Raw genomic sequence first — 15,177 nt, 5'->3', positions numbered from 1 at the left:
CGGGTCGGGTGCGGGAAAAAAATAGAAGGACTTGGGCCGGGTCGGGCTCGGATGGGGTTCTGTCGAGCTCGGGTCGGGTCTCATTTGCAGACCCAAGCAGGCCTTTAAGCCACACTCCTTAAAAACAGGTAAAATGCCAATTTATATAGAGTGAATTTTATTTTTCACACCTACCAGCCCTATTTAAGTCGATTAAGGTTTGGGTTCTTGCATCATCATGGAGACTTTTGCCACTATCCTGTTCCAGTTGGATCTGTTTGATTCGTACCAATTTAGGTATCACATGGTTCCTGTTTTTCCCAACACAAATGCTATATGCAAGGCTTCCACTGACGGCAACTGGACATCTCTGCTGCGTTATCTGATAGCCAGCCTATATGCATAATGAAAAATATTTCTCAAAATGTTTTGCAGAAGATTCTTGACATCAACAGGACAAAATTCAGAATGGAACTACCACAAGTATATAAATGCCCTTCAGGATGTACTAATAATTAGAACAAAAAAATTTAACAGTTTTTTTTAACAAAGTGATTACTGACAACGCACCCGGCAGCTTACGTCATCCGACTGTGCCAATCTGCGCAGATTGGTTCCTACCCTCTACACATGCACTGCGTTCCGCAGTGCCAGGACTGGTTGGCGCATGCGCAAATGACATCATCGCGTAACATGGGCAGATGGGGTTGGCGCACGCACAGATGACGTCATCACATAACGCAGGCAGATGGTGGTGGGATCCGGGCTGGAGAGAGCAGGAGTAGGAGGAGAGGGGGTCTGGGGAGCAGGGAGAGGGGGTCTGGGGAGTGGGTGCGGGGAGAGCGCGGCCGAAGACCTTGCTGGTGGCGGGTGCGCTCTCCTCCTTCCCCCCTCCGCTCACTCCCGTCCCCCACCGCCCGCCTGTTCGCTCACCCCCCCCACCTGACTGCTCGCTCACCCCTCAGCCCGCTCACTCACAGTACCCCCCCCCACGACCGCTCGCTCACTGCCCGCTTGCCACACCCCCGACCGCTGGCTCACCCACCCGCCCGCTCATTGCCCTCCCCAGCCCGCTCGCTTGCTCCCTCCCCTCCCCAGCCGGCTCGTTCCCGCCCCTCCCCGGCCTGCCCCGCTCACTCCCCTCCCCGGCCCGCTCGCTCCCTGCCCTCCACGGCCTGCTCGCTTGCTCCCTCCCCTCCCCTCCCCGGCCCGCTCGCTCCCCCCCCCCTCCAGATATTGTGCGCTGCCACATGTTTAGATTGCCATCGTGTGATTATTTCAGCAGCACCATCTTTAATCCTGGCAGTTGCCTGACGTCACAGACTGTGACGTTTTAGTGGCACAGGCTGCATTTGCGTATCTGCCATTGCAGCACCACCTAGTGGTGGCATTGTCAGCAAACGCAGCCTTTTTTTAAATGTCTGTTTAAACATATCTATCAGCAAATTTACATTATTAAGCTGCAACTAACAGCAGTTTTGTTGCTGGAGGTAGCACAGTAAAATAAATAAGATGACAACTGTGTGTCCTGATAGTAACATAACGGAAACTAAGAACAAATGAAACTAAAACAAATAAAGCAGTACAAATAGGAATGCAATACAAAAGGGTTAAAGGAACAGAGATGGATTATGGTTTAAAGCAAATAGTGGGTGCCAGGAGGAGTGGAAGGGCTGAGGGGCATGACAATTGAATTAGTTGAGCACAAACATTTAGGTAGAAACTTGCATGTCACTTATTTTTCAATTGTAGTTGCACAGCTGTACAGAACTGCAGGATAGTAGCGAGAGTCACTCCTGATTGCTCTTGTATGCCTTCTGCTAACTATGCAAAGGCCACAGCATGAGGTGGTATATATGCATACAAACACGAGTTCTGGGCAGGGCGGGGCGACAGGGAGTAGAATGAGAATCCTTTGGGATATCTTGGGGCACAACTGTCATTTCAACATTACATATCGCCAGTAGCTAGTCAGAAGGGCACTCACTGGTAAATCCTCATGTCGTTCAGCAGGTTCAAATTGTTAGTAGCAGTCATATACAAACATAAGAATGACAGGCAGGAAAAGATCATCGTGTCCATCGAGCCTCTGCCACGATGGCTGGAGCATGGTTAAAGATTTCTTCCCTCCGCACCCCACCCTCCTCCCACCCCACAGCCATGTAATCCCCTGGGAGAGGTAAAACAAAAAGGAAAAGAAACCATCAATAAGGGGAATAAGACGCTCAATTTCTTCTATGGTCCACTCAGGCAATCAGTCCAGAAGATCATATAGATTATGATTACAGGTTTGATCCCTGGGCTGTGCTGCATTAATTGATCTTGGTTCAGGTGGTAGTAAGAGGCCTACAATTGGCTTCAATATCACTGGGTTTGGGAGAGAGATAAAAATTGGCCCTGAGGCTGTGTCCCATCACCTGCAGAAGTGGGGATGAAATTGGCAGAAAATGGAGGAAAATCTGATATTTTAAAAACAAAGGGACTGACAAAGCTCTGTAAACAAGATTACTGATCCACCATCTTGGTAGCTGAAACATGGGACCTAAAGACACTGGGGAGAAGTCAGAGTGCATGCTGTGAGTAGAAAAACAATGGCTGCATTTGCTGACAATGCAACCACGAGATGGCGCAGTACTTGTACATGTGCAAATGCAGCCTCATGCACCGAAATGTCACTGTCTACGATGTTTTTGACAGCTGCCAGTAGTAAAGATGGCGCTGCTCAATTTATCACAAAAACAAAAATAAGTGAAGTCCAAATGCTCACAGTGGCTACGATCACCACCTCCATCCCACCCCCAACAGTACCCACTCACTGCTGCCATCGCACTTCTCTTCGCTGCTGCCTCCCCCGTCCATCTGCTTGCCACTTGCTCCACGCCTCGCCACTTCTCCCCCCTCAGCCACTCGCTCCCCGCTTCACCACCCACTCCCCCCCACCTGTGGGCCACTTACTCCATGCCTCACCACTTCATCACCTCTGCTCTGCCTGTGCTCCCCGCTCCCTCCTGCATTTGCTCTCTTCCAAGTCCCGCTCACAGTCTCATTCCCTTCCCCTGCCTATTTTGTCACTCTCGCTCGTCCACTTCCCCCGTGCGGGCAAGAAAGGCGGCGTTCACGGGAGGGAGCGGTAACCAGAAGCGGGTAGCAGAAGTGGGAGGGAGTGGGGAAGCAGAGGCAGAGCAGAGGGGAGAAGCGGTGAGGCCGGAAGCGAGAGGCCCACAGGTAGGTGCAGGGGCGAAGCGGGGAGCAAGTTGCCGTGGGGGGTGAAGTGGGAAGCGAGTGGCCGAGGGGGGGAGAAGTGGAGAGGCGGGGAGTGAGCGACGAGCAGACATTACAGTACACGATGACGTTTTTGCGTGCATGCACGAATTAGTCCTGGCAAGCCAGGTGCTAAAGTAGACTGTGCATGCACAGCACCATACTGATAGCAAGAGTCCGTTCTGCGAATGTGCAAAGGTAGGAGCGCAATGATGACGTCAGCGCTGGGTTGTGTTGTTAGGAATCACTTTGAAAAACAATAGGGCCAAAGTCCGTGGTGCAAGAAACTATCACAGTTGGACAGAATAGGACAAAAGTTGTTCCAGAAAAGGGAATTGAAATTTAATGATTCAATCACTGCAAAAATGATGACTGTTCCCTTAGAAATGTGGCTCAAGTAACTTGCAATATTATTACAAATATTTCATGTCAATGTTAAGCAAAAGATCAAGGTCACAGCACAATCATTTTAATGAACAATACATTAAATACAAAACCTTGAATAACAATGTAAGCAAAGATATTAGTTGCCACCAAAAGTTATGATTACAAATATTTTGAAAACATATCAAATATAAAATTGAAGAAAAAATGCTGCTCAGCAATTTTAGTCCATTCATATAACATGGTATAATACCTAAAATGTGTGCCATTTTCCTGTAACACAAACTGAAGTACAGTTCAATGCAGGTAGATAAGACTGCGCTACAACACCACAAATGGCAGGATCCATGCAAAATACATATTTTTAAACATAGTCTAACTGTGTTTAATAAACCTTCTGTCAAAACTTAAGGCAAGCTTTTTTCTTTGGTTGGGTGAAAAATATGAAGTAAATGCAATGATTTGGAGAAGGTTTTATCTCGCAAAGGTCCAAAAAACATTAAAGATGTAAAGAAGAAGGAAGCTTTACAAAATACATTATGTTCAATGTACTCCCTTAATAGTTTGTGAAAATATATAATCCATAAAAATGTTACCATTTTAAAACAAGTTTGATTTTCTGCCCCAACAGAGACCCACCTTTCACTTCTGCCATTTGGCCCTTTGTGCCTGTGCCAGGTCTCCAACTCCCTCGCTCTTTCCTTGTATTTATCCAATTTCCTTTTGAAAATTACTACTGACTCTTTCAGGTCAGGCGTTCACATCACAATAACACACTGCATAAAAAATGCTTTTCTCATATCATCTCTAGCTCTTTTGCCAATCATGTTAACTCTGTGTCCTCTGGTTACTGTCCCTTCTGCCACTGGAAACAGTTTTTTATTTATGCTATCAAAAGGCATGATTTTGAACACATCTATCAAATCTCCTCTTCACCTTCTCTAAAGAGAACAACCCCAGCTTTTCCAGTCTTTCTACATAACTGAAGATGCTCATCCCCGGTACCATTCTAGTAAATCTCTTCTGCATTCTCTCTAAGGCCTTGACATTCTTCCTTTAGTGTGGTACCCAGAATTAAACACAGTACTCCAGCTGAGGCCTAACCAGTGATTTAAAAAGATTTAGTATTTCTTTTGTACTGTATATCTCTATTTATAAAGCCAAGGACCCCATATGCCTTTTTAGCAGCCTCACTGACGCTCAGTTTGGGTTCCGCCAGAGCCACGCAGCTCCTGACCTCATAACAACCTCGGTCCAAACAAGGACAAAAGAGCTGAACACCAGAGGTGAGGTGAGAGTGACTGCCCTTGACATTAAGGCAGCATTTGACCCAGTGTGGCATCAAGGAGCCCTAGCAAAACTGGAGTCAATGGGAATCAGGGGGAAAACTCTACGCTGGTTGGAGTCATACCTAGCACAAAGGAAGATGGTTGTGGTTGTTGGAGGTCAAATCATCTCAGTCCCAGGACATTACTGCAGGAGTTCCTCAGGGTAGTATCCTCGGCCCAACCATCTTCAGCAGCTTCACCTTCCCTCCATCATAAGGTCAGAAGTGGGGATGTTCGCTGATGATTGCACAATGTTCAGCACCATTCGCGACTCCTCAGATACTGAAGCAGCCCGTGTCCATATGCAGCAAGATGTGGACAACATCCAGGCTTGGGTTGATAAGTGGCAAGTAACATGCACGCCACACAAATGCCAGGCAATGACTATCTCAAACAACTTGACCAGCCACATAAATGCAGTGGCTACAAGAGAAGGTCAGAGGCTGGGAATTCTGCAGTAAGTAACTCACCTCCTGACTCCTCAATGCCTGTCCACCATCTACAAGATACAAGTCAGGAGCGTGATGGAATACTCTCCACTTGGCTGGATGGGTGCAGCTCCAACAACACTCAAGATGCTTGACACCATTCAGGACAAAGCAGCCCACTTGATTGGCAGCCCCACCATCCACCACCTTCAACTTTCACTCCCTCCACCACCGACACACATTGGTAGCAGTGTGTACCATCTACAAGATGCACTGCAGCAAATCACCAAGACTCCTTCGACAGCAGCTTCCAAACTCACAACTTCTACCACCTAGAAGGACAAGGGCAACAGATGCATGGGAACACCACCACCTGCAAGTCTCCATCCAAGACACACACCATCCTGACTTGGAATTATATCGCCGTTCCTTCACTGTCGCTAGGTCAAAATCCTGGAACTCCCTTCCTAACAGCACCGTGGCTGTACCTACGCCCCAAGGACTACAACGGTTCAAGAAGGCAGTTCATCACCATCTCAAGGGCAATTAGGGATGGGCAATAAATGCTGGCCTAGCCAGCAATGCTCACATCCCATGACGGAATAAAAAAAATTCTCAACTTATCCTACACCTTCAAAGATTTGTGTACATACATCCCGAGATCTCTCTGTTCCTGCACCCCCTTTAAAACTATACTCTCTAGTTTATATTGCCTCTCTTCATTCATCCTACTAAAATGTATAACTTCACACTTCTGTGTTAAATTTTACTGCCATGTGTCTGCCTATGTTACTATCATCTGCATTATTTACTGCATTTCCAAGTTCTGTGCCATCTTCAAACTTTGAAATTATGATGCGTGATGGGAAGGCACCACTGAGTCATGGATCAGCTTCATTCATTTTAATGGGGTGCAAGGGGAGTCACAACTTTGGATTGCCCCAGTAATGGGTTGAAGACAACTGACCCCAGGGGCACAATACTGGCTGAGTACCTTGAATAATTTGCCAGTTACTTACTGTCTCCATGTCAAAAATTATAAATCAGGAAAATGCAGACAGCAAGTGTTTTCACTGTAATTGTTTCATTAGGAACAGCAAAATCCCAAGTGTGCCTCAACATGTCAGCTAAGCACATCAGAGAACGACAGTACCCTATTCCAGTGTAACTTTAAAAAAATTAAGTCAGGTCACAAAATTACCTATTAGTAGAGGTTATTTGAAACTATGCACAAACTTACTGGCAAGTCAGCGTAGAAGTAGTGTTTTCTGTCAAACGTGGATTTCTTATTAATGGTACAGTTTAGGGCTAAACCAGTCATCACAGCTCCTTCGACACAGCGTTTGTTAAGAACCTTTTGAGGGTGAAGAAATACAACTATTATATTGTAAACATAAAGGCATTCCTATGCGAGACATTCAATTCAAAATCATGTTCTGCACGAATTGAAAGTACCAATAAATGAACACAATCACAAACTGCATAACTTCATACTAGTATCTGCTGAGAAAATATCTAATAGACATTAAGTTCTAATTCTGTTGTGAATCAGCATGATGAGTAGCATCAACTGCATGCACTACAGAATGTGGAACGAACAAAATCAATCTGATGTCAACTTGACTTCTACTGAAATCATTAAAAAACAGGAAAACAAAACACAAACAGTGAAAATTTGAACTGACTTGTTTAAAAGAAAATTCTCTGCTTCAATGCGTGGGATTTGCAAAAACTGGTATTTAAGCTAGGCAAGCTTCAATGAACCAACTAATACAAGTTGATCCCACTCTGTCAAGAGCAGGATAACTGTTTCTATGAAAGAGCTAGAATATTCTACATTCACTCAAAGCAGAGTGGTGGACACTTATCTAGGTTCAAATATTGGCACTTTTTTTATTAACTGCTTAAATCGAACTCATAAAAACAATACTTAATGTTAAGATGATTTTGAAAACTTTGAGATTTTTGTAGCAGATAAGAGATGTTCTACATGAATATGTATTTCAGGTGAATATCTGGACAGCCATGACAACCTGACTCAAATCTGGCTGCTTCAGATTCTCTGAAATTATAAATAAAACTGTACTTCCAAGCATCTTAATCTACTGAACAATCTAAAACAAAATCCTCCACCTCCTGCCATGGGAAGGTGGTGACATGTTAGCAGTGATTCTGGTCTATTGGCAACCCTCTAAAACTTGTTATTGTTCATAGTTTACACTAGACTATTTCACTGGGGCATTAATGCTTCAGTATTTAAATTATAATTGTAAAATAAATGAGGAATTTCCAGGATGGATATATGCTTTAACATGCTTTCTATCTACACTAGGTCGTTGCAGAAAGTTGGGATCACAAGACATCCCCTGCCTAAACAACACTCCATCCTGTAACATTTCTTCAACATGTTAAGTGTTTCCTCTCACAATTATGTTGGGTTTTGAGGTTAGCTTTAAAAGCATTCTTTTAAAATTCTTTTGATTTGATCAACCCAAGTGAACACCAACTGCAGTCAAAAATGCAACAGACTCCAAAATAATGCTGCTCAAGACTAGGAAGTCTTTGGTCGAGGCCTGGAGATAACCCACTGATTTCTCTTCTGCTTGTTGGACGACACTAATATTCTGTTGCCTCTCTGTGTCGATGATTGAGGTTGAGAGCTCAGTAGACTGGAAGGGACGTGAGGGGGTCAAACATGTGCACTTCCAACTTGTACAAATTTTAGTTATAGGTAAAACCAAAGAACCTGAGATCTAAGTGGACAATGTAAATGGTTAAATGTTAGATAAATGAAAATGCAAACGTAGCAATGGCAACCAGCATGATTTATTCTACTTTTTCTAATAAATTACTTAAGCTTCAAAATCCTCCGTTATTTTTACTACACATTATATGTGTGACAGTATGCTGTAAAACTTTCTGCATCATAATTCACTTAGTTCCTATAAATCAATTTCCTTACTAATCATCTTACCTTTTATGAATTAATTTATTCGCACAGAAATGATCATGGTAAAATGAATTCATGTCTAACAGCTTTCACATGACTTAGTATTTTGATGTAATTTTTTAAATTTTACAGTATAAAATCTATGCATGAGGGACACCCCTGTTTTACAACTGTCTTTTTGTTTTTTTTTTAAAACTATTAACCTATTTAGAGGAGGAAAACACATGCAAGATATATACCAAATGCTACATAACTATAATATTTAATACTTAAATCAAACTGGTTAATGTAAGGACTGTTTTGTGTGCCAACTCAAGCATCACTCACTCCTAGATCTAAAGCTGGATGATGAAACCCAGTTGTTTCCTTAGTGAGGAGAAAACTAAGGATTCAACTGGCTCCTTGGCATATATTTGACAGGATACCAAAATCCAGCATTCTTACAAAATGAGGGCATGAACAATTGTAGCCATTCTGATACTGCACACCAATCTTGACTGGAGCGTCATGTCCACCAGGCCACCCAGTAATTCCCTTTAACTTTTCTGTAATACAAGCCTACTATTCCTTACACCATTTTTTTCTATGCAGCTATTGTTTTCTTATTCAGATAACAGCAGGAGACAAAGTGCCCAATACTTCACATCATTTGAAAATAGTGAGACTGGTTTATGTAGGAGGAATGCACAGTCTATGGCAAATAACTGAATTTGGCAAGAGGAATCCTATCCAAAGTATGTTAAATAAAGCATCATTCTTTCCATCTCAACAAGTTCAATATAGAGACATTGAAAAATACTCACTGGTAATGTGCCTGGAAGTGAAGCATCTAAAAATGACACCAATGAATTTGGAGGCGCTGAAAATTGCACCTCGGAGCCAGAGAAAAGTTTGGACTTGGAACATAACTGAGCATGGACTTCTAATCCCACAACTCCGCTCCATTTGCTAGAAGAAAATATATTTTTTAATAAAACAAGGAATAAGTATGACCAATAAACAAAATTACAATTGCCTTACAGAACAGCTATAACCCATCTACCTGACCACCTAAAAGAAAGATCTCAAAATCATGCAAATCTTTTTATATTTTGGATGAGACGTTAAACCGAGGCTGTGTCAGCTGCCAACAATCTGTCATGCAAACATCAGATTAAAATAATCTGATTAAGTGAAAATGTAGTAACACTTTTGCTACACTGCCTGAACATCATTTTGCTTGTGGAATAGCTAAGCAAAGCTAGCTGCAACGTCCCACCTATCCGTTTCCAGGAAAACTAGGGTATACAGTTCCTTCAATAAGATAGACTGCTTATAGGAGTATATTATAAACAGTTTAAAAAAAAAAATTTTGTGGGATATGGGCGTCGCTGGCTATGCCAGCATTTTATTGACCATCCCTAATTGCCCTTGAACTGAGTGGCTTGCTAGGCCATTTCAGAGGGCATGTAGGCCAGACCAGGAAAGGACAGCAGATTTCCTTTCCTAAAGGACATTAGTGAACCAGATGGGTTTTTACAACCATTGACAATGGTTTCATGGTCACCATTAGACTAGCTTTTAATTCCAGATTTTTATTAATTGAATTCAAATTTCACCATCTGCCGTGTTGGAATTCGAATCTGTGTCCCCAGAGCATTAGCCTGGGCTCTAGATTACTAGTCCAGGGACATTATCACTACACCACCTCCTCCCCCTCTTCATGCTCTCGAGAATTTATTGGCAGCAATTTTCCTGCAGACTCCACTGCCTCAGCAATTAACAGGACTAAATATTCCCAAATTTAGTGTGCTGATTGATTTGAATGCCTTGCTCACACTAGAGAAACTACATACCCATATTACAGCTGTATTTCTGGTGATTTTACACTTGCCCTTAAACTATAACTGACTGTCATTGCACTCAATGACCAAATCATTAAACTCAGTAAATAAAAGTAATCTGATAGAAATATAAATAGTTCAGTTGCATTTCAACAGTTAAACTATAAAAGAATAGCTATTTTCTTGATCATAAAAGCTATCAAACTATATCAGCTCACCGTATAAAAAGACTTGGATTTTGCTGTGGTAATGATGGTGAAACTGTCAATATTCGCCATCATTATTCCAGTGAAACGAACAGCAACTTCGGGAGTCTGGACATGCACAGAATAATATGGAAATCCAGAAGTTGCTGTCAGTGAGTCTATGCTCCTCCATAGGGTGTTCTCTAATGGTTCCCACAGGCTATAATCATGATTTGACAAAAACTTCCACTTCTACACTTTTAGTCTCGCTGTAAAAGCCCTTGAAAAAGTTACACCTTGTTGAATGAGGTGTTGTTGGGTTTTTAATAGTGTACTAAGTTCATACTTACTGCTAAATACCCTCACTGTTGTGAAGAAGCTAATTTTATATTTGTGGAATGTCAAATTTCTCCACGATGACAAAAAAAATCTACATATTTTTTAAAAAGAGTTTTTTTCAAGTCTTTATCTTTATTTTTGCTTCTATTTTAATAGTTATATTTATTTTGCTATCTGAAAATTTAAATTAAAAGTGAAAGATTTTAATTGCTGTGTGTGAACACTGCAATGTGATTGCTTGCCTACCTGCTTGCTCACATCACTGCAGCTTGACGCCAAGACAGCATTTTGACTTAGTGCCAGATTTAAACTGCCATGGGGAAAGGGGAAATTCGCGCCACAGAGCGCACCCTTAGTTACAAAATCCAGGTCAATATTTTCAACAGTAACACTATATAATTAATTTAAATGTATATTTCTAGACCAGTAGTTTACACATGATGCCTTCGACTTCCTCCATAAATGACTGGCAAAACTGCTACGACACAATACGGTCATGAATCAGGACATACAAAGCTTCCGAATCCATCAAAAACAAGACTCCAACTTACGCTTGCAACAGTCAACAACGTAATTTTGTCTCTTACATGAGTCAAAATGATGAGAATTCAACCCTACTGGAAGGGCATGCGAACATGGTCTAAGCTAGCACTTCAATCTAATACCAAGGAAGTGCTACATTTTGGAGAAACCATCCTTTGGAGGAGATGTCAAATCAGTTCAGGTTCACATTAAAGATCTCATGACGCTATTTCATAGACAGCAGGGACCTCTCCAAGGATCCTGGCAAATGTTGGTCCATCAACCAACACCTCTAAAAACAGATTAACTGTTCATTCATTGAGTTCCGAAGAAGGGTCACTGACCCGAAACGTTAACTCTGCTTCTATTTCCACAGATGCTGCCAGACCTGCTGAGTATTTCCAGCATTTCTTGTTTTTATTAACTGTTCATTCACCCTATCGCTGTTTGAGGCCTTGCAGCAAGCAAAATGGCTGCAGCATTGCCTAACATAGGAGTCGGTACACTTCAAATTTAATCAGTTGTGAAGCATAATGCTTTCTTTATGGAGTGTTTTAGAAAGTTCGACAAATGTGATAAGGCCATAAATAAATGCATGTTCTTTCCTTCTAATAATTGCACTTCAAATAATTTATTGAACTTCTTTAAGACATTTGTGAGATGTGATAAACAACTTGCATTTATGTTGCATCTTAACAGCAATATCAATGGAAATGCTGCAGCCAATTCCTGCTAGATAACCGATATTGTAAACTCCAACCTTAAGATGCTAGTAGAAAAAAAAGCTGAACTGCATCACTTAACTCCACAATGCTACACAACTAGAGCAGTAAATGTTGCCACAGACATCTTTTAAACTACTTAAGCAAATATGCCAAATGCACTGTATGAATAGCAACTAATTGAGCTGAATGGTTTACAAAAAATAAATAATGCCCCTGTTGTTTATTTCCCATAAAGCATGGTGTTCTGCAATTTATTTTCAATCTATCCATTTTCAACTCAAAACTGACTATAAACGTTATGATTATGCCACCTGTATGTTCGCCAGTCAACTGTGAGAAATACTATGCACCATTCAGCTGACTATGACACACATACTGGGTAACCATAGTTTTTTTTAAATAAACTTTTCATTTTGGTATCCTCCAGGTTGATGCACTGCATAGAGTGATGGTCTGCATTCACTCCAGGAGGTTGGAGGTTAAATCCCTGGACTTTACCTAGTCAACCTCAACTGGGACCATCAGAAGTGCACCATTTGTGACCTCTGTCTTTTGCATTGGAGAATGGGAAGGAATTAACTAAGATTTGTGCTCCTCATTGCTATCCTGCAACTCTTTCTGGAAAGCTACCATGTGCTGATGTCAGGAGAGAAGATTTGACTTGGCTATTTTCTTTTGGTATAACATCACTATGTTTAAGAATTTCAAATTAAGAAATTTACACTCGCCTGTAGGGTTTTTACTTGCCCAATATGAAGTGCACTCTCTCCATATAGGGACACATCACATTTACATGGTCCAGACAACATGGGTGTAGGTTGGCAGAGACAAAACCCAAAGTATATTCTGGGGTACTGGTGGAGTTGAACTAGATAACATGATACAACTTATTATGGCTGTTCACCAGTAAGCTTTCTCTACTTGTCAATCTACCACCTCCCAGAGCTTTGGGGCTGCAAAGGTTATCTGAAGCCAGGTGCGAAGAATCCCAACTTTCAGTAACAGGTCTATCTGTCCAGGCCCCATTCAGGGGGTGGAAAGAGTAGTGCGAACTGCTGGATTCTGACATTGAATTGGCGGGTCTGGAATATGCGGGTGGGATGATTTAATTTGCACTGCCAAGCATGTTAGCTAAAAACAGGGTTTGATGTTGAACTTATTAGGGCATTGTTAGGCACTTTATGTACCTAGAAAACCTACATCGCACCATCTATATACAACAGACTGTACCAGTTTTCATTTGTTGAAAAAACATAAAATTAAAATTTATGTTCATTAACAACCGTGAACATTGATCTAATTATATACACTAATTGAGCTGGTTAACAACTCAACATAACGATAACATTGCATAAATAAACCCTGTAAATTGCTTTGCTAGACACTTTTATCGGGGCACCATTTTGCTAAAAGGTGTTTGTAAACAAATGCAAATTGGTTTGCCCAACACGCAGTGATGTGCATCTTTGTATCGTGTCATTTTTGCTCTTCCTTTCTTCAACCAATAAAACAGATTAGCAAACATTACGACTGCACCCCATTACATGTCATACATGTATATTATGCTTTTAAAAAAACCCAGAAACTCGCAAATATTAGTGTTGCGTAATTAAACAACGCTGTTATACAGCATAAACATTAAACTGCATGAATGTGATAATTAGCAGGTCAATCTGGGGTGAATGCTTCCTGTAACACCGGGTCATAAACTCGATTCATGACCTTGATAATAACTGGCAGCGAATCGCGGTAAAACGTCAATAAAAGGTTCGCTTTTAATACAACAGCTCCGGGGGTACACTATAGCACCACAACTCCATTTTTACCGCATAAATGTATTAACACTATTTCTGCCTTGCCTTTGTGCTGCCGACCGCACGCTCCCCCTGACAACAGTTAAACGGTTCAGCGTTCTGTTCGCGAGCGCTCTCCGATACAACGCGACCGTTACCGGCGGCGCCATGAGCCCCCGCACTGGAGAGAAGGTGGGTGGACGCATGACACGCAAAATCACATGGGGAATGTAGTTCACACCCCGGCTCGAGCCCGACCTAAGCACGGAGTTTGCAACTACAACTCCCAAAATACTTCGCGACCCAGCTTCCGCTTATGCTCCCAACAGGAAGCAATGCATTTCTTCAGGTCAAAGTCGGTAGAGGTGTATGCAAATTTAAGACAATGGCGGGTGTCGGGCTGTGGGAATTTTCAGCAAGATATAGAATAGATTAAGTGAAATAACCTTGCTGTTGGAAACTTCTATGATATCTTTAAGTCCTTCTTTCCCAGCAACTCAAAACGATGAAACTTCTTACTTCCTCAGACTTTTTTTTATCGCTCTTAAAATCTGCGTGTGTTTGAAACTTCAGCGTGTCATCATCTAATCATTTCTCCCTGAGTTATGATGTTGTCTTTCTTACTCTTTTTTTCAAACAAGGTTTTCCGCCTTTCGCAATTAAAAAAAAAATGTTCCCAGCCATTTATTTCTCTAGCTCCTTTTACCCGTCCACTAATCCGTGACTCTTGAAGCGTGTTAATTTTACATTTATATTTTCCAGTATTTCATTCAAGATAGTATTTAAGTTAACAATACATATTTAAGTGCTTTAAAGAACAAGGTAGGTAAAATCATTATTTCCTCGTTCCAGTGTTTTTGTAGAGCTTGGAGCCACTTAAAAGAAATTTGCTGAAATATGGAATTAATTTGATTTTCACAATTCGTGATTTAAGATAAGTCGTGGAGGAAGATGCTGAACTAACGAAGATGATTAAATATTTGCATGCCAGGCACCTTGACCCCATGGCTTTGAAGGAGGTTTGGTCACGTAATTTGCTTGTCTTCTGAGCCACAGTTGGTAAATTACACAGGAGGTTGAGAAGGGGGAATATAGCACATTTTTTAAAATGCTGTAAACAGGCTCTACCTGCAGTTAACAAGCATGACTGGTTGACTGTGATGTGGAAAATAAAGGGTTAATAGGGTTACAAGAGTTCATACTGTGAAGTTGTTTGTCTCCTCTGTATTTTCTGTCACAAATTCTAGGCACGCTAATCCGTATATGTATGAGATAAAATATGCTAATACAAGGGAACACTGGGGGAGGGGAAAACCACGAAGAAGAACTGGTATTGTGGAGGGGTTGAGAAAGAGTGTGCATAAACATAATTAAAATAGACAAATATGGACACATGAGTAACCAGCTGAATTAATTTCACAAAGTTATTGTATAAATTTCTCTGCTGTAACCCTGATTTT

The 15,177-nt window shown here is 41.7% G+C and overlaps 1 protein-coding gene across 2 annotated transcripts in view; it reads right to left on the bottom strand.

Moving 5' to 3' along the window:
* gatb (glutamyl-tRNA(Gln) amidotransferase, subunit B) overlaps nucleotides 1–13,915 on the bottom strand; it is an 89,287-nt gene extending 75,372 nt beyond the window's left edge. For both annotated transcript variants that reach the window (XM_068041106.1, XM_068041117.1), the window contains exons 1-4: nucleotides 13,784–13,915; nucleotides 9,134–9,278; nucleotides 6,621–6,734; nucleotides 175–373 (exon numbers count right to left, since the gene is read on the bottom strand). In XM_068041106.1, the coding sequence (XP_067897207.1) occupies nucleotides 175–373; nucleotides 6,621–6,734; nucleotides 9,134–9,278; nucleotides 13,784–13,887 (562 nt within the window). In that variant the 5' untranslated portion in view covers nucleotides 13,888–13,915. The remainder of the gene's footprint in view (nucleotides 1–174; nucleotides 374–6,620; nucleotides 6,735–9,133; nucleotides 9,279–13,783) is intronic.
* Between the last annotated feature and the right edge of the window lie 1,262 nt (nucleotides 13,916–15,177).

Source organism: Heterodontus francisci, chromosome 1, assembly GCF_036365525.1.
Source record: "Heterodontus francisci isolate sHetFra1 chromosome 1, sHetFra1.hap1, whole genome shotgun sequence".
NCBI classification, from domain to species: Eukaryota; Metazoa; Chordata; class Chondrichthyes; order Heterodontiformes; family Heterodontidae; genus Heterodontus; species Heterodontus francisci.
This window is presented reverse-complemented; position numbering and strand designations above follow the sequence as displayed.